General features: G+C 55.0%; 2 protein-coding genes across 5 annotated transcripts in view; one reads left to right on the forward strand and one right to left on the reverse strand.

The window, feature by feature from the left end:
* PLD3 (phospholipase D family, member 3) overlaps window positions 1-13,451 on the forward strand; it is a 32,128-nt gene extending 18,677 nt beyond the window's left edge. For 2 of the 4 annotated variants that reach the window (XM_011952467.1, XM_011952469.1), the window contains exons 2-13: window positions 1,693-1,908; window positions 2,399-2,490; window positions 2,590-2,664; window positions 2,746-2,888; window positions 3,666-3,849; window positions 5,854-5,974; window positions 6,056-6,183; window positions 7,619-7,819; window positions 9,902-10,041; window positions 11,692-11,857; window positions 12,754-12,853; window positions 12,952-13,451. In XM_011952467.1, coding sequence (XP_011807857.1) covers window positions 2,464-2,490; window positions 2,590-2,664; window positions 2,746-2,888; window positions 3,666-3,849; window positions 5,854-5,974; window positions 6,056-6,183; window positions 7,619-7,819; window positions 9,902-10,041; window positions 11,692-11,857; window positions 12,754-12,853; window positions 12,952-13,139 — 1,473 coding nt within the window. In that variant the 5' untranslated portion in view covers window positions 1,693-1,908; window positions 2,399-2,463 and the 3' untranslated portion in view covers window positions 13,140-13,451. Of the gene's footprint in view, window positions 1-1,527; window positions 1,561-1,692; window positions 1,909-2,363; window positions 2,491-2,589; window positions 2,665-2,745; window positions 2,889-3,665; window positions 3,850-5,853; window positions 5,975-6,055; window positions 6,184-7,618; window positions 7,820-9,901; window positions 10,042-11,691; window positions 11,858-12,753; window positions 12,854-12,951 lie in introns of all 4 variants that reach the window. The other 2 variants (XM_011952470.1, XM_011952471.1) reach the window with 2 other exon arrangements.
* A 783-nt stretch (window positions 13,452-14,234) lies between these two features.
* Window positions 14,235-18,304, reverse strand: part of HIPK4 (homeodomain interacting protein kinase 4) — a 19,684-nt gene continuing 15,614 nt past the window's right edge. Inside the window, exons 2-4 of the mRNA XM_011952475.1 lie at window positions 17,285-17,641; window positions 15,470-16,315; window positions 14,235-14,731 (exon numbers count right to left, since the gene is read on the reverse strand). Of these exons, the coding sequence (XP_011807865.1) occupies window positions 14,549-14,731; window positions 15,470-16,315; window positions 17,285-17,641 (1,386 nt within the window). The 3' untranslated portion in view covers window positions 14,235-14,548. The remainder of the gene's footprint in view (window positions 14,732-15,469; window positions 16,316-17,284; window positions 17,642-18,304) is intronic.

The following is an 18,304-nucleotide window of genomic DNA, read 5'->3' on the forward strand; positions in this document are numbered from 1 at the left end:
GCCAACCTACACCGAGATATTTTCTATACTTCTCTGAAAATAGCTTATGTTTCACAATTTTAAAAAAGAAAATAAGCCAGGCATGGTGGCTCACGCCTGTAATCCCAGCACTTTAGGAGGCCAAGGCAGGTGGATCACGAGGTCAGGATTTCCAGACCAGCCTGGCCAACATGGTGAAACCCTGTCTCTACTAGACATACAAAAATTAGCTGGTTGCAGTGGCAGATGCCTGTAATCCCAGCTACTCAGGACGCTGAGGTTGGAGAATCGCTTGAAACCGGAAGGCAGAGGTTGCAGTGAGCCATGATTGCGCCACTGCACTCCAGCCTGGGTGAAAGAGCGAAATTCTGTCTCAGAAAAAAGAAAATAGGGGCCAGGTGTGGTGGCTCATGCCTGTATCTCAGAACTTTGGGAAGCCAAGGTAGGAGGATCACTTGAGTCCAGGAGTCCAGCCTGGGCAATAAGCAAGACCCTGTCTCTACAAAAAAAAAATTTTTTAAATTAGCTGCGGCCTGGCGCGGTGGCGTACGCCTGTAATCCCAGCACTTTGGGAGGCCGAGAGGGGCGGATCACGAGGTCAGAAGATGGAGACCATCCTGGCTAACACGGTGAAACCCCGTCTCTACTAAAAAAATTTTTTAAAAATTAGACGGGCATGGTGGTGGGCGCCTGTTGTCCCAGCTACTCGCGGGGGCTGAGGCAGGAGAATGGCATGAACCCGGGAGACGGAGCTTGCAGTGAGCTGAGATCGCGCCACTGCACTCCAGGGTGGGAGAGACAGAGCGAGACTCCGTCTCCAAAAAAAAAAAAATTAGCTGGGCATGGTGGCACGTGCCTGTAGTCCCAGCTACTTGGGAGGCCGAGGCAGGAGGATTGCTTGAGCCTGGGAAGTTGAGGCCGCAGTGAGCTATGATCGTGCTGCTGCACTCCAGCCTAGGGAACAGAACTCTGACACTAAAAAAAAAAAAGGAAAGAAAAGAAAATAGGCTTACCATAAAAAGCAATCTTGACCTACCCCAAAATCGCACTCCCTTGAAGACAACCACTTCTGCCCTGTTGCTTCTCTTAGTAAAACTCCTTTTCTGCAGTTATCTCTTGACTTCCTGCCATATGTGTTTGGGGGAGCTTGAGGGAAGACAGTGTCCCTGTCTCATTGAGAGAGGTGCCACCCTCTCTCAATTAGGAGATAAGGGATGAGACAGGAAAGGGGTCTCCAGTGTGTTTGTCCAGCCGGGGCCTTGAATCCCTCTTGGGAGACATGGGATGGGGTGGATCGGAAAATAAATTTTTTTTAAATCCCTATCAAAATATCAGCTGGCTTTTTTTAAAAAATCAAATACCGAAATCCAAGTAGACTCCAACAGAAAATTCACCATCTCCTCTCCCCCTTTCTTCCCATCTCATGCCGTGAACTGTCTTCTGTTGACTTTATAGCTACATTTCTTCATTCTATTATTCAACCTTGACCTTTCCATTTCATTTTATAAGCGTTTTATTAATTTCATTTATGTATTTATTTTTGACTAGGTAATGCATGTCCATGGTACACAAATTCACAAGGTTTGTAGACAAGAAAAGACGTGAGGTTCCTTTTGTTCTCTGCCAGTGGCCTCCCTGCCCCACACAGGAACTCTAGGGTGGAATGTAGCAAAACCCATCCACCAGCCATGTACTACCCCTCAACCCGGCCAGGTTGGAGCGGCCGTGTCTGGGCAGCCGAGCCCCCCTTCTCGCTGCAGTGAGCCCAGCCTGAGGCGCGCACTGCGCAGACTCCCCGCTGCAGTGGGCGGAGCTCCCACAGGCCCCGCCCCCTCCTCCTCCCACCCCTGTTCAGCCTGTCCGGGCAGAAGCTGGGGCCCCGCGGAGGTAGCAGCAGACGCCTGAGAGCGAGACCGAGGCCCCTCAGGGGTAGGTGGGGGGAGGCTGGCTGTGGGGATGGGTGGCAGGGAGGCCCCGATGATCCCCGGCTGAGCTGTGTGGTGTGGGGGTACCTGAGTGAGGGCGGAGGAGCCACCTAGAATATACCCGCTGTGTAGTCCCAGGGCTGAGAAAAGCCAGGCACAAAGACCTGGGGCTCCGCTGACCTCATCCAGCGCTGTCTTTCTGGTAGTGTCTAGAGGTTGGAGGAGGGAGAAGGGGGCTGCTAGAGGGGACCTGCGTGGGTGCTGATGGGGGCAGGGTGGGCACTGCAGAGTGATGAGCAGGCAGCAGAGCCTTTGGATTTTGAGGGATTTCGAAATCCTGCTGACCAGTGACCAGCTTCCTCTTTTTGGGGTGGTGGGCAGTATGCCAGTGGCCCCCATGATTATGAATAGCCCCAAGACTAATCACCCTTCTGTGATGTCTGTCCCTCGAAAGCGTAGAGCACCCCACACAGTGCCCACTTTTGTTCTGCCAGTTTGGAGACCCTGACACACCCACCTTCTCACCTGGGCTCTGCGTATCCCCCAGCCTTGAGGGAAGATGAAGCCTAAACTGATGTACCAGGAGGTAGGTGGATTGGGGGACTCAGCAGGGTAGAGCTGGGTGAAGTGGGGGTGGGGGTTCTGAAGAGCCACCTGTCACGCCTGCTGTTGTCCCCATCCCCAGCTGAAGGTGCCTGCAGAGGAGCCTGCCAGCGAGCTGCCCATGAATGAGATTGAGGCGTGGAAGGCTGCGGAAAAGGTAGGAGCCCTCCGCCACCCTCGCCCTGTCTCAGGCCGGGCTGCCCCCTCGGGCTGGCTGACTACGTCCTCCTCCCCACAGAAAGCCCGCTGGGTCCTGCTGGTCCTCATTCTGGCGGTTGTGGGCTTCGGAGCCCTGATGACTCAGCTGTTTCTATGGGAATACGGCGACTTGCATCTCTTTGGACCCAACCAGCGCCCAGCCCCCTGCTATGACCCTTGCGAGTAAGTGGGGGGCGCTGCAGGTGGTGGGGGGAGGGGCCTGCCAGACCAGGGACACTTAAGCACACACTAAGCAGGGCCTGCACTCAGCCCTACCCAGCGCTTGCGACAACTGAGGAGGTTGCAGGCTCCCAAGTGCTCGCCCGCCCCCTCCTCCTCCACACACATAGTTTCTATGGCAGCCACAGCGTCATCTTCTATCCGCCCGTGAACAGACACAGCATCTTCCACCCACATCTGTGGACACACACACACACACACACATCTAAATACACGACCTTCCACACCTCTAGACAGACACTCAGAGGATCATGAGTCCAGGCACACATTCAAATACACACAGTTTTTTAAAAAAATTTTAAGAGAAAATAAAAACTCAAATACAGTTTAGCCGGGCTTGGTGGCTCACGCCTGTAATTGTGACACTTTGGGGGGCTGAGGCTGTAGGATTGTTTGAGCCCAGGAGTTCCAGACCAGCCTGGGCAACATAGGCTCCATCTCTACTAAAATTAAAAAAAGTAGCCAGGCGTACTGGCGCACACCTGTAGTCCCAGCTACTCAAGAGGTTGAGGCGGGAGGATCGCTTGAGCCCAGGGGTTCGAGGCTGCAGTGAGCCGAGATCGCGCCACTGCACTTCTAGCCTGGGGGACAAGGCGAGACTCTGTCTCTAAAAAAAATATATAGTCTGTCCAACACACCCATGGACGGACAGCTGAGCACTCACCTCCCAGCCGTTGCTCTTCAGCACCCTATGGCTGACAGCATCCCCCACCCCCCCAGAGCAGTGCTGGTGGAAAGCATTCCTGAGGGCCTGGACTTCCCCAATGCCTCCACGGGGAACCCTTCCACCAGCCAGGCCTGGCTGGGCCTGCTCGCCGGTGCGCACAGCAGCCTGGACATCGCCTCCTTCTACTGGACCCTCACCAACAATGACACGCACACGCAGGAGCCCTCTGCCCAGCAGGTACCTGCAACCTTGGCCCTGGCCAGCAGCAGGGGCAGGGGGTGGGAGGCAGCGGGGACTGTGGGGGATGAAGGGGTTTCTCCTGCAGCCCAGGAGACAGATGGGCATGTCTCACACAGCGGATTGGACACAGGTGTTTGCAAGCAGCTGCCTTCACATGGTTCTCTGGACTGGAGGCGTTTGTCACGGTCATCTGTAGGCCTCTGAATGTCAGGGTGCGGGTTTGGTTACAAGGGATTATTAGGCTGGCGGATGTCACTCACCCACAAGCTGCCCTGACCCGGTCACACAAAGAAATGGAAGAGTGGAGTAATTAACAGCCCAGCATCAAGACAGGGGCCACCTTCCAGCTGTGTGACCCCAGGCAGGTCACCTGTTCTCTCCGGCTTCAGTTTATCTGTAAAATGGGGTCAGTTTATAGCACCTGCTTCTTAGGGCTCTTGTGAGGATGAAATGGACTAATCCAAGCAAATTTTAGCCCAGTGCCTAGCACAGAGTTAGCCTTTCTGTCTCCTGTTACTATATCCTGCTATGGTCTGCAGACAAACTTAAGAACGTAAAAGCTTCACCATTTGAAAAGGAACAGCCTACATGGATAACCTCTTCCACTGAAAAACCATGAATTTGTTCCTTCTGTTTTCTTCTCCCTACTGCCTCTTTTTGTGAGAAGTTATCTTAAAACTTAACTAAAATTACAAGGCTCCTTAAGAACTGCCTGCAAAAAAAATAATTATGGCCAAGTGTGGTGACTCACATCTGTAATCCCAGCACTCTGGGAGGCCTAGACAGGAGGATCACTTGAGCCCAAGAATTTGAGACTAGCCTGAGCAACATGAGACCCCTGTCTCTACTAAAAAAAAAAAAAAAAAAAAAAATTAGCAGGGTGTTGTGCGCACCTGCAGTCTCAGATACTCAGGGGATGGAAGGCGGATGGCTCGAGCCCAGAAGTTGGAGGCTGCAGTGAGCTGTGATCATGCCACTACACTCCAGCCCAGGCAACATAGCAAGACCCTGTCTCAAAAAAAAAGAAAAAAAAAGAAAAAGTAATAATAATAATTACAAAAGTTGAAAATCAAAGCCAGGCATAGTGGTACACACCTGTGGTCCCAGCTACTTGGGAGGCTAAAGCAGGAGGATGGCTTGAGCCTAGGAATTAGAGGCTGCAGTGAGCCATGATCGTGCCACTGCACTCTAGCCTGGGCAACATAGTGAAACCCTGTCTCTAAAAAAAATGTTTTTATGTTAAAAAAAAAACCGTATGAGCTCTCACTCCCTACTGGCTCCCTCTGAAGTGGTTTAAAACACAGATGTAGGAGGCAGATGGTCTGGGTTCAAATCCTGCTCCATAGCTGGATGTGGTACACTCCTGAGGTACCAGCTACTTGGGAGACTGAGGCAGGAGGAATGCTTGAGCCCAGGAATGGAAGATCAGCCTGGGCAACATAGCAAGACCTGTCTCAACAAACAAACAAACAAAAACAAAATCCCACTCCACTACTGAGTTCTCCATGGGGATTATAATTAAACCAGCCTCACCGGGTTGTGAGGATTCAGTGAGTTCACTGAGAAGGGGTCTAGAACAGGGCCTGGCACACAGTAGGTTCCAGGGCATCCTTGATCATTGCTGTTGTTGGCATCATCGTGCCTCACCCGATACCTTCCGGGACCCCCTGCCTGAGCCCCGCCCCCACCATCCTGGGAGATGGCTGGAGGCCCTGCCCTTGATGCTGAATTTTGAGAAAGTCCCTGGAGGGGCAGGAGGGGGCAGGAAGGGTCAGGAGGCCTTGGAGGGGGGATTACAGGGCAACTAATTATTAAAGCAGATAAAGATGTTTAAAACAGATAAGGAAGTCTTTTAATATTTTAATCTGTAAAGTCTTTATACAGGCTAATGTAAAGCCTGTTTACTCCTAATCATGTCTCAAAATAACTCCACTGGGCATTACCTTGTGGGGTTGGAGAGCTGGCTGGTCCAGCCCTTCAGAAGCTCTCCCCTCCCTGCAGGGTGAGGAGGTCCTCCGGCAGCTGCAGACCCTGGCACCAAAAGGTGTGAATGTCCGCATCGCTGTGAGCAAACCCAATGGGCCCCAGCCGCAGACGGACCTGCAGGCCCTGCTGCAGAGTGGTGAGCTGGGGCCCACCTGGGGCTGGTCTGGGCCTGGGGGTACCCAGCCTGGTCCCTGATCACTGCCCCTGCTGGTCACAGGTGCCCAGGTCCGCATGGTGGACATGCAGAAGCTGACCCATGGCGTCCTGCATACCAAGTTCTGGGTGGTGGACCAGACCCACTTCTACCTGGGCAGTGCCAACATGGACTGGCGTTCACTGACCCAGGTCTGCCTGCACCCTGTCTACCTTCCTTCCAGGCCAATCCCTGCCCCACAGGGCACCCAGCCTCTGACTGCACCCCTCACTCAATCCAGAGTCGTCTCCACCCATTCTCTGCAATGGCTCCCTTCTTGCCTACCAGGCCTCCCTAATTCAAGTTATGCACGGTGGCTCACACCTGTAATCCCAACACTTTAGGAGGCCAAGGTGGGAGGATCGCTTGAGCCCAGGAGTTGGAGACCAGCCTGGGCAACATAGTGAGACCCCATGTCTACCAAAAAAAAAAAAACAATTAGCCAGGTGTGGTGGCGCACACCTGTGGTCCCAGCTACTTGGGAGGCTGAGTTGGGAGGATCACTTCAGCCCAGGAGTTTGAGGCTACAGTGGGTTGTATTCATGCCACCGCACTCCAGCCTGAGTGACACAGTGAGACCCTGTTAAAAAACGAAGAATCCCCAAATGGAGCCCTCTGCTGCCCTCTCCCTGCTCCTGGAAGCCTGGGGCTCCCTCTGATTCCCAGTTGCAGCTACCAGCCCCTCTACAGGGCATTCAAGGACCTGTGCACCCATTTGATCTTCATTGTACATCTCTGTGTGCCTGCTCTAAGTCCAGCCCTGTCCCGGGGAATGTTGGGAACATGGTGGTAACAGATGGACCTCATGGAACTCCCAGTCCAATGCAGACTGGCCTGTCACCTAACAGTGACAGCCCAGAGGGGTCAGGGCCAGGGTTGGGGAGACACAGGCAGAGGGTCAGGGCCAGGATGGAGGGAACAGAGGGTCGTAGAAGCTCAGAGACCCCAACCTGGGGTATTGGAGGGTTTCCCAAAGGAGGTATAACCAATCTGATCCCTGAAGGATAGGGAGGAATTAGCCCAAGATAGGGAACAGAAAACAGCTTGGGGAATGAGGTGAAGATAAGACACACATTAACTCATGAATCCATTTCCTCAACGGATAGCTCCCCTAACCTTTAATCTCAGCAATTATGCAGGGAGATGCTGCAGATACAGCTGTGACTGAGACATCCCTGGTACCTGTCCTCGCAGCCCAGTGGGAAGACCAGTTTGTCACCAGAGAGAATGAGGAAGGAATCCCAAGGGACTATGAGAGCCCGGAGGAGTGCCTGACACAGGCTGGGTAGTCACGGGAGGCTTCCTGAAGGAGGACATGTGTCAGCCTAGACGTACGAATGAGTAGAAGCTAGCTCAGTGGAGGGTAGAAGCAACAGCAGATTGCAAACGTTCAGGAAACCTGGAGCTTCGGAATAACTGATTTTCATCAAAACTTAAGTTGGTAATCATGCTAGGACTTTAGCTATTGGAGCTGGGGTGGAGGGGTACTGAGGGACAGGAGGATAGCCAGAGGCCAGACTGGGGAGTGTCCCTGTCATCTGTGAGCACCAGGCCGCTGTTCCTGAGCTCAGCACTGCCCTCCTACAGGTCAAGGAGCTGGGCGTGGTCATGTACAACTGCAGCTGCCTGGCTCGAGACCTGACCAAGATCTTTGAGGCCTACTGGTTCCTGGGCCAGGCAGGCAGCTCCATCCCATCAACTTGGCCCCGGTTCTATGACACCCGCTATAACCAAGAGACACCAATGGAGATCTGCCTCAATGGAACCCCTGCTCTGGCCTACCTGGCGGTGAGTCTGGGGCAAGTGGGGCCTGTCATGTCCCAGCCCCATGCTGTCACTCAGCCTCCATCTGTCCCTGTCTGGTGATGATAGGGCGTATCCTGACCATCAGTTCTCACCCCAGCTCATTCTGCTTGGTCAGGGGCCTGGAGTAGTTCCCAACATCCCTCTGCCTCTATTTCAGTTAGAAAACGGGTAACCTGTTAGTGCTGCTGGGAGAGGTTCCCTGCGTTCATGCACACCAAACCTTTGGTGCTCTGTGTCATTCAGTATAGCCACAGGTGGCCCTTTCAGTTTAAGTTCATTAAATGCAATTAATAATTCAGGTCAGGTGGGGTGGCTTATGCCTGTAACCCCAATACTTTGGGAAGTTGAGGTGACAGGATCACTTGAGACCAGGAGTTTGAGACCAGCCTGGCCAACATAGCAAGACTCTATCTTTACAAAAAAAAAATAGCTGGATTGGGTGGTACATGCATGTAGTCCCAGCTACTCGGGAGGCTGAGGCAGGGGGATCTCTTGAGCCCAGGAAATCGAAGCTGCAGTAAGCCATGATCACACCACTGTACTCCAGCCTGGGTGACAGCCTGTTTCAAAAAAAATTTTTTTTCAAGGCATGGTTTCTCATCCCTCCCTGTAATCCCAGCACTTTGGGAGACCAAGGCCAAGATGGGAGGATCACTTAAGGCAAGGAGTTCAACATAGGGAGACATCATTTCTATTTTTTTTTTTTTTTGGTCTTATTATTTATTGCTCTAGACAGGATACCAAAGAACTAGGGAGACACGGTTTCTACAAAAACATAATAACAAAAATTAGCCGGGTGTGGTTGCGTGCGGCTGTAGTGCCTGGGGAGGCTAAGACAGGAGGATCACTTGAGCCCTGGAGTTCGAGGCTGCAGTGAGCTGATTGTAACACTGCACTCCAGCCTGGGCAAGAGGCTGCTGCTCTGTCTCTAAAAAAAGACAAAATTCAGTTCCGCACGCAGTAGCCACCTTTCATATTCTCAGTAGCACCTGTAGCAAGTGGCCACCATATTGGACATTTGCATCACTGCAACACGCTCTATTGGATGACACTAGCTCTCGCCCATGGCAGATGCTGATCACTCTGGACAAGGCACTGATGTTTCTAGCTCTTAGATAGTTTCACTAGTGGAGGCAGGCAACCCAGGTCTCCCTAGGTCCCCCTGAGCAAGTCACCTGTCCAAGTCGAGTCATCGTGGAAGGCACGACCCTAAGGTGTGGACACAGGGAGGTATGACTCACTGGGGTCTTTCACTACGGGGGCCTCCCACAGGGGATCACGGCTCTCCTCATTACCACTTCCCCGTTTAGAGCCTCAGTTTCCTTGTCTGTTGAGCATTAAGGGAGACGGGGGGCCAGGTGTGGTGGCTCATGCCTGTAATCCTAGCACTTTGGGAGTCCGGGATGGATGGATCACTTGAGTTCAGGGGTTGGAGACCAGCCTGGGAGACGTGGTGAAACCCCATCTCTACCAAAAATACAAAAATTAGCCGGGAGGGGTGGCGAGCACCTGTAATCCCAGCTACTCGGGAGGCTGAGGCAGGAGAATCACTTGAACCCAGAAGGTGGAGGTTGCAATGAGATGAGATCATGCCACTGTACTCCAGCCTGGGAGACAGAGCAAGACTCCATCTCAAAAAAAAAAAAAGACTTGAGCAGAGGTCCTCAAACCTGAACGTGCCCCAGAATCAGCTGGGGGCTTGTTAAAACCCAGATTCCTGGGCCCCATCCCAGCACTCTGATTCAGTAGGCCATGTGCAGTGAGGCCCAAGAATTTGCATTTCTAACAAATTCCCAGGTGATGCGGTTGCCACTGGATCAGGGACTGGGTTCAAATCCTGGCTCCATTTATCCGCTGTGTGACCTTAAGTAAGTCACTTACCCTCTCTGAGCTTCAGTTTCCTCACCTGTGAAATGGATGTGGTGATTGACCCTCCTCTTCATGGAGGCTGAGGATTCGTTGAGCTCCACAGTACCTGACTTGTGGGTGAGCTGTCCGTATGTGAGATCCACTGTGACGATGCCCCTGGCAGGGCATGTGTCTTGACTGTCCCCTTGCCCTCAGAGTGCGCCCCCACCCCTGTGTCCAAGTGGCCGCACTCCAGACCTGAAGGCTCTACTCAACGTGGTGGACAGTGCCCGGAGTTTCATCTACATCGCAGTCATGAACTACCTGCCCACTCTGGAGTTCTCCCACCCTCACAGGTACTGCCGGGAATGGAGATAGGGAGCCACTGCAGGGGGCCAGGAGACAGGAGAGGGAATCATGGAGACCAGAAAGCTGGTGGGAGCTCCAGGCAAGGGGACAGATGGAAGAGAAGCCACAGGGAGAGACAGTCACCAGGAGGTGACTGGGAAGAAGGTATCTAGGTACTTGAGACAGAAGAAAGAGATTACGGAGGAGATAGGGATGAGGTTTCAGGATGAGGTTTGAGGAAACAGAGAAAAGGATGAGAGGGCTGCGCCCGGTGGCTCACGCCTGTAATCCCAACACTTTGAGGGGCCGAGGTGGGTGGATCACTTGAGGTCAGGAGTTCAAGAGCAGCCTGGCTAACATGGTGAAATCCCATCTCTCCTAAAAATACAAAAATTAGCCAGGCATGGTGGCATGTGCTTGTAATCCCAACTACTAGGGAGGCTGAGGCAGGAGAATTGCTTGAACCTGGGAGGTGGAGGTTGCAGTGAGTTGAGATCGCGCCACGGCACTCCAGCCAGGACGACAGAGCGAGACTCTGTCTCAAAAAAAAAAAACAACAAAAAGAGCGCTCAGAATGTTGGGGTTGAGGGCAGGAAGCCTGAGGCAGGGGTGCAGGATGTGGGATTTGGGGAGGTAGGAGGCATGCGCTGGAAACAGGATGAGGGGTTGGGGAATGGGGGCTAAAAGTATTTGGGTTGAGAGTAGCAAGCTTGGGGATTTGTGATCCTGGGATAAGAAGGATAACCATACCCACTGCAATGTCCAGGTGGATGATGGCGCTTGTGGGGCTCAAAGAAGGTATTCTAGGGGCAGTAGATAAGACAATGGGTCCAAGGCATGGTGGCTTATGCCTGTAATCCCAACACTTTGGGAGGCCGAGGCGGGAGGATCACTAGGAGTTTGAGACCAGCCTGGGCAACATAATGAGACCTCGTCTCTACAGAAAAATTTGAAGATTAGCCCAGCGCGGTGGCACTCACCTGCAGTCCCAGCTACTCAGGAGACTGAGACAGGAGGATCATTTGAGCCCAGGAGTTGGAGGCTGCACTGAGCTATGATCGTGCCACTGCACTCCAGCCTGGGTGATAGAGCAAGAACCTGTCTCAGAAAGAAAAAGGATGGACCGGGTGCAGTGACTCACGCCTATAATCCCAGCACTTTGGGAGGCCAAGGCGAGCAGATCACCTGAGGTCGGGAGTTCGAGACCAGCTTGATAAACATGGAGAAACCCCGTCTCTACTAAAAATACAAAATTAGCTGGGCGTGGTAGCGCATGCCTGTAATCCTAGCTACTCAGGAGGCTGAGGCAGGAGAATCACTTGAACCCGGGAGGCAGAGGTTGCAGTGAGCCGAGATCGCGCCATTGCACTCCAGCCTGGGCAACAAGAGCAAAATTCCATCTCAAAAAAAAAAAAAAGAAAGAAAAAAAGAGGATGACAAGACTGTATTTTGGAGAGCAGGGATGGGAGCCACAGCCAGAAAGAGGAAATATCCCGTAGGATTTATGGAGGCAGGAACGGGGTCTGGGAGCCAGTGATGAGGACGTCCTCTGAATAGCTAACGCTGGGCCCAGGCTTGGTTCCCCAAAGCTGAGGGCAAAGCCTGTGGACACAGCCACCCTCTGCATCCTGCCCCACCTCCTACACACTCGTCCCCAGGTTCTGGCCTGCCATTGACGATGGGCTGCGACGGGCCGCCTATGAGCGTGGCGTCAAAGTACGCCTGCTCGTCAGCTGCTGGGGACACTCGGAGCCATCCATGCGGGCCTTCCTGCTCTCCCTGGCTGCCCTGCGTGACAACCATACCCACTCCGACATCCAGGTGGTAAGCACCACCCCTCGGCCCCTGTGTGGGGCAGTCCTGGGGACACAGCCCTCATGGGGCTCATCTGTCAACTGACAAGGACAGCCCAGAGTAAGCCCTGTCACAGTGGGGAAACCACGGGTCAGGGCCAGGGTGGTGGGGGCACAGGGAGAGGGGCCAGGGTGGTGGGGGCACAGGGAGAGGGGCCAGGGCTGGGATTTGGGGGCACAGGCAGAGGGGTTGGGGCCAGGATGGGGGTATACAGAGAGAGGTGTTGGGACCGGGACTGGGGACGTGGGCAGGTAGAGGGGTCAGGGCTGGGATTTGGGGGCACAGGCAGAAGGGTCAGGGCTGGGATGGGGAGGCACAGGCAGAAGGGTTGGGGCCAGGGTGGGGGGCACAGAGAGAGGTGTTAGGGCCAGAGTGGGAGGTACAAGCAGAGGGGTCAGGGCCAGGATGGAGGAGGCCCAGGCAGAAGGGTGAGGGCTGGAGTGGGGGGGCACAGGTAGAGGGGTCGGGGCTGGGGTGGGGGGCACAGGCAGAGGGGTCAGGGCTGGGATGGAGGAGGCCCAGGCAGAGGGGTCAGGGCCAGGGTGGGGACACCCAGAGGAAGCCCCTGCCCTAGCGAGAAGGGCCAAGGAAGATGTTCTGGAAATGGGGGCATCTGAGACAAGACTTCAGGAATGAACAGGAGCCATTCTGTAGGGAACAGTGTTTTGCAAATGAGACCACCGGGGCCTCCCTTTCAGCTTTCATTCTCAGAGTCCCCCTCCACCTGGCCCTGTTCTGGCCCCCAGGGATTCTGTGGGAAGCAGTGGAGTCCCACAGATCTGGCTCCATGCCCCGCTCCCTGATCCCGGGGTTCCCCCGACTCCCAGTGCCTCATACACTCCTTCCCATCCTCCCCTCCCACTCAGAAGCTCTTTGTGGTCCCCGCGGATGAGGCCCAGGCTCGAATCCCGTATGCCCGTGTCAACCACAACAAGTACATGGTGACTGAACGCGCCACCTACATCGGTGAGTGTCCTGAGCACCACAGGGCACTGAACAAGAGGGGGTTCAGACACCCCAGGCAGCCCCGAGGGCTCCCTTACGCTCCACCCATTCCTCTCTAGGAACCTCCAACTGGTCGGGCAACTACTTCACGGAGACGGCGGGCACCTCGCTGCTGGTGACGCAGAACGGGAGGGGCAGTCTACGGAGCCAGCTGGAGGCCGTTTTCCTGAGGGACTGGGACTCCCCTTATAGCCATGACCTTGACGCCTCAGCCGATAACGTGGGCAATGCCTGCCGCCTGCTCTGAGGCCCGGTCCAGCGGACAGGCCAAGGCCTGCTAGGCCCCCACAGACCCAGATGCTCTGGGTCATGGTCCCTGTCCCCGTGCCCCCGCTTCTGTCTGCCCCATTGTGGCTCCTCAGGCTCTCTCCCCTGCTCTCCCACCTCTACCTCTGCCCCCACCGGCCTGACGCTGTGGCCCCAGGACCCAGCAGAGCTGGGGGAGGCATCAGCCCCCAAAGAAGTGGGGGTGCATGCTGGGCCCGGCCCCCTGGCCCACCCCCACTTTCCAGGGCAAAAAGGGCCCAGGGTTATAATAAGTAAATAACTTGTCTGTACAGCCTGTGCCTGACTGAGTGGTGTGAGATGGGGTGCAGGGGTAGGGGACAGCTGGCATGGGCCTCGGGGACATCTTTGTGTGCTGAGCCCTCGATATGTCACTGGCATGTGCTGAGCCCTCAGTGTGTGACTAATGTGGGTTAGCATGTACTGAGCCCTCAACATGTGCTGGCGTGGGTTGGCATGTGCTGAACCCTTAACATGTAGCGTACATGGGCTGACCTGTGCTGAGCATGCAGCGTGCCACCCTGTGGCCTGGCATGGACTTCACACTCATGTAGCCAGCATGGGGTATGTGCTGCACAGAAGCATGTTCCCAGATTGATCAGCAGAGACCAAACCATTGCTACATCCCAAGGGTGAACAAGCATGGCTGAGCACCGGAGCGTGCACCAAGTGTGAATTTAGGCCTGCCAAGTGGATTTCCACCCAGCATGTCCCAAATGTGGATGAGTGCATGCCAACCCCATAAACATGTAGGAAGGACAGGTCAGCAGATAAGGAGACCCCAGCATCTGGCAAACTTGATTAACACATACTGAACACATGCATGTTCCGAGGGTGGATTCCCAATGTGCCAAGTACATAGCGTATTTAGGACATGGGTTAGTCAACCAAGCACAGCTTTTCCCTCCTAGTGTGATAGCAGCCCAGGCTCCTGCCTAAGCCGGTGGTCAACTGGGCCTAACATCGCAGAGCAAGTCACTGGGCGCCAGCCTGGAGCCCCCATTCCCCCCAGGGCCAGTCCAAACCCCAGGCAGTGAGAACAGGCTTGAAGCAGGACTGCTGAACAGTTCTATATTGAAATAGAGGCAGCAGGACCGAGGGCGGTCGCAGGGCCAGCAGGGTGCAGCCCCCCCTCCTGCTGTCCCTCTGGCCAAGGAGCATGGGCCAGACTCCAAAGTCCTGCTGTGTTTAAGCGAAGTGTGCAGGCACGCACCGCACCGCAGACAGGGGGAATGGAAATTTCCGGATAACTATCTTTCTGTAAGAATAATTTGTGGGTTCGGGAGATGGCTCTGAGGAGCAGTTCAGGTTGGGAGGGGATGCCAGCTCAGCTAGCGCAGCCCTCAGTGATGGGCAGGGGAGGAATCACCATCAGTGGTGCCCGGTGACATGCTGGAGGAAACTGGTGGCCCCCCGGGACAGACCATGCTGGTGGGAGCGGCGGGGTGGGAGCCCCTGAGCCCGTGGGCCCCTGCCGCCCTCCAGGGTCCAGTCTGGCTCACTCAGCCATTCTCCAGGACAGCTGCTAGGGTTGAAGAGCTCAGGGTCTGGCCTCTGTGGGGGAAGAGGAGAGGAGCATCAGCCAAGCAGTGTTAGTGTGTTAGTGTCTGCTGAGCCTCTGTCACCTCCGCCTGATGAGGGTGAGCACGTGCTAGGGTCTTACCAGTGCTGGGCCTTTATCGCCTCTTTGCAGTGAAGCGATGACAGCTCACTGCAGCCTCGACCTCCCTGGCTCAAGTGATCCTCCCACCTCTTGAGTAGCTAGGACTACAGATGCATGCCACCAAAACCAGCTAATATTTCTAATTTTTTGGTACAGACGGGATCTCACTATGTTGCCCAGGCTCTTTATCACTTCTCATAAGTAGATTACTGTGCCCTGAGTTTTTGTCACAGCCTGGAAATAGCTGAGTATGTGCTGAGCCTTACCATATCTTGACGGTATTAGGTGTGTACTGAGCCTTCTCACACCCTAATCATATCCTGAACGTGGGTAAGTGTGTGCTGAGCCTCCTCACACCCCATTCGTAACCTGAGCATGGGTGAGTGTGTGCTGAGCCTCTTCACACCCTAATCATATCCTGCATGTGGGTTGAGTGTGCTGAGCCTCTTCACACCCTAATCATATACTGAATGTGGGTTGAGTGTGCTGAGCCTCTTCACACCCTAATCATATACTGAATGTGGGTTGAGTGTGCTGAGCCTCCTCACATCCTAATCTTATCCTAAGGTGGGTGAGTGTGTGCTGAGCCTCCTCACACCCTAATCGTATCCTAAATGCACCCGGCTCACCTCAGCCTCCATGGTCATGTTGTCAATGTTGGGCCCATCCCCATCTCGCTGCAGGACGGCCGGTGGCTCAGCAGAGGCCCCGAGATGCTCTCCTTCCTCCCAGCTGCTGCCCCGGCAGGGCCTGTCATCCTCAGGCGAGACCTGGCTCAGCCTGACGAGGTTGCTGAAGTTGGAGTCGGACTTGGAACCCGCAGGTGGCTTGCGGGCCTTGTGACGGCCCACCAGGCGGCTGCTGTAGAAGGCCAGGATGGGCTCGGGGCCCGAGTCGGGCATGTGGTGGCCAGTGATGGCTGCCTTGAGGGGGGCCATCATGTCGGAGACCACATCGGTGCAGGTCTCACCCCATAGCCCATGCCCAGCCTCCTGCAGACTCAGGTCGTCCAGCTGGTCGATGGCTCTTTGCATACCTGGTGCCTTCTCCTCTCGGAAGAAGGGGCTGCTGCTGGCCACACTGCCCATGCCCGCAGCCTCCTTCTCCTCAGCCAGACGGTAGTAGGGGGTCCCATCTTCTGCAGCCACGACGGGCGCGGGGGGCTTGCCCTCCACCTGCAGCGAGAGGCGGTAGCTGCGCAGTGAGAGCCGGTAGTAATGGGTGGTCTCGTGGGCATTGCGCAGCTGCTGCATGGATACGAAGGGGTGGCGCAGGGCAGCACTGGGGCTGATGCGTTCATGTGATTCCCAGGTCAGCATGCGTTTGATCAGCTCCACCATGCTCTTGAGGTCGGCGTGCTCTGCCAGTGCCTCCCGGTCGGGGAAGGTCAGCCGACTGGCCACACTGCCACCATTCACTGTCTCGATCTGGTCCAAGGACTGGAGCATATACTTGCGGCGCTCCAGTGGGCACACCTGGCAGGGCATGGAGAAGGGAGCAGGGTTAACCCTTGTGCAGGGCTACGGTCCTGAGCACTCCTGCTGTGGCACCCACATGTAGCCCCAGCTTCCAGGTCTGCCCATGATCTGCCTTGGAGCTCTCTGGCTGCTAGGAGGGCCACCCTGGATCCGTCACACCCGAGCCCCTCTAATCTAACCCAAAGCTTTCACTGGTCCAAGTTCCACCCCTTGCCCCAGACCTCCAGCCCCCCCCAGCACCATGGGTGCAGCCCCTACCAGCAGCTAGCAGAGGGGCTGCGCGGAATCTCTAGTCCTCCCTGGAATCAAATCCAGGTCCCTCGTACTGCCACAGCTCCACGCTTGATCCCAGGCCTCCCGGTGGTGGGACCCAGACCCTTCTTGCTACACTAGTTTATGGAACTATTTCCCTGCTATGGAACCGCCATCAACTTTTAGTCTCACCTGTGGTCCCATCCAGACCCTTCTTGCTGTGAAATCAAGACTTGTGACCTCAAACTCGTAGTCCCAGGCTCTTGCTGCACAGATTGGAGGGGCAAACCCATAGAGGTAGCAGACTGGCTGCTGCCCCAAACCTCTAGACTCACCTGAGGTCTCACTCAGAAAGTTTTTTTTTTTTTTTTTTGAGACAGTTTCACTCTTGTCACCCAGGCTAGAGTGCAATGGCGCAATCTCGGCTCACTGCAACCTCTGCCTCCCAACTTCAAGCGATTCTCCTGCCTCAGCCTCCCGAGCAGCTGGAATTACAGGCATCCACCACGATGCCCAGCTAATTTTTGTATTTTTAGTAGAGACAGAGTTTCACCATGTTGGCCAGGCTGGTCTCAAACTCCTGACCTCAGGTGATCGGCTCGCCTCGGCCTCCCAAAGTGCTAGAATTACAGGTGTGAGCCACGTCGCCCATCCTCGATTTTTTTTCATGTAACAGCCCCCACGCTCACTGCCCTCACCCAACTTTTCCCTTACCTTCGTCTCGGCCAGGTAGTCAGCCGAGGACTTGAGCTGCCAGGGGTTGGTGGCGTCAGGATGGGGATTGCGCTTAAAGAAGCGGTGGGCCTTGCGGGCGGCGTGCAGCAGGTGTGCCTTGGGGAGGCCCTGGGTTTCGCAGATGTAGCGCACCTGGTCGTACTCGTTGTTGCCCGGGTAGAGGGGCCAGCCCAGGTGCAGCTCAGCCATGACGCAGCCCAGGGACCACACGTCCACCTTCTCGCAGAAGGGCAGCCCCAGCAGGATCTCGGGGGCCCGGTAGAAGCGCGACTGGATGTATGGCTCCTTCACGTAGCGCACCTCGCTGAAAATGCTGGCAGAGCCGAAGTCAATCACCTGTCGGGTGGAGAAGAGGGCGAGTGGGCAGATCAAGCTGCAGGGACAGCCCAGCCGGGCCACCCCTGGCATCTCTCACCTGGCATATTCCTGCATCTGCTATTTGACTCTGGCCGTCTCTGGGTCTGTGACTCTTTAGTTGCTTTGTTGGTTTTTGTTTGTTTGAGACAGAGTCTGGCACTATCTTGGCACACTGCAACCTCCACTTCCCCGGTTCAAGCGATTCTCATGCCTCACTCTCCTGAGTAGCTGGGATTACAGGCGCCCGCCCCCACGCCTGGCTAATTTTTTGTATTTTTAGTAGAGTTGGGATTTCACTATGTTGGCCAGGCTGGTCTCGAACTCTTGACCTCAGGTGACCCACACGCCTCGGACTCTCAAAATGCTGGGACTACAGGCGTGAGCCACTGCGCCCAGCCTTTGTTGTTGTTTTTTGTTTGTTTGTTTGTTTGTTTGCTTTTTGAGACCGAGTCCCACTCTGTTGCCCAGGTTGGAGTACAGTGGCACAATCTAGGCCCACCGCAACCTCTACCTCCTGGATTCGAGTGATTCTCCTGCCTCAGCCTCCCCAGTAGCTGGGTCCACAGGTGCACACCACCATGCCCTGCTAATTTTTGTATTTTTAGTAGAGACGGGGTTTCACCATGTTGGCCAGACTGGTCT

The sequence above is a fragment of the Colobus angolensis genome, unplaced genomic scaffold (assembly GCF_000951035.1).
Source record: "Colobus angolensis palliatus isolate OR3802 unplaced genomic scaffold, Cang.pa_1.0 Scaffold34, whole genome shotgun sequence".
Lineage (NCBI taxonomy): Eukaryota > Metazoa > Chordata > Mammalia > Primates > Cercopithecidae > Colobus > Colobus angolensis.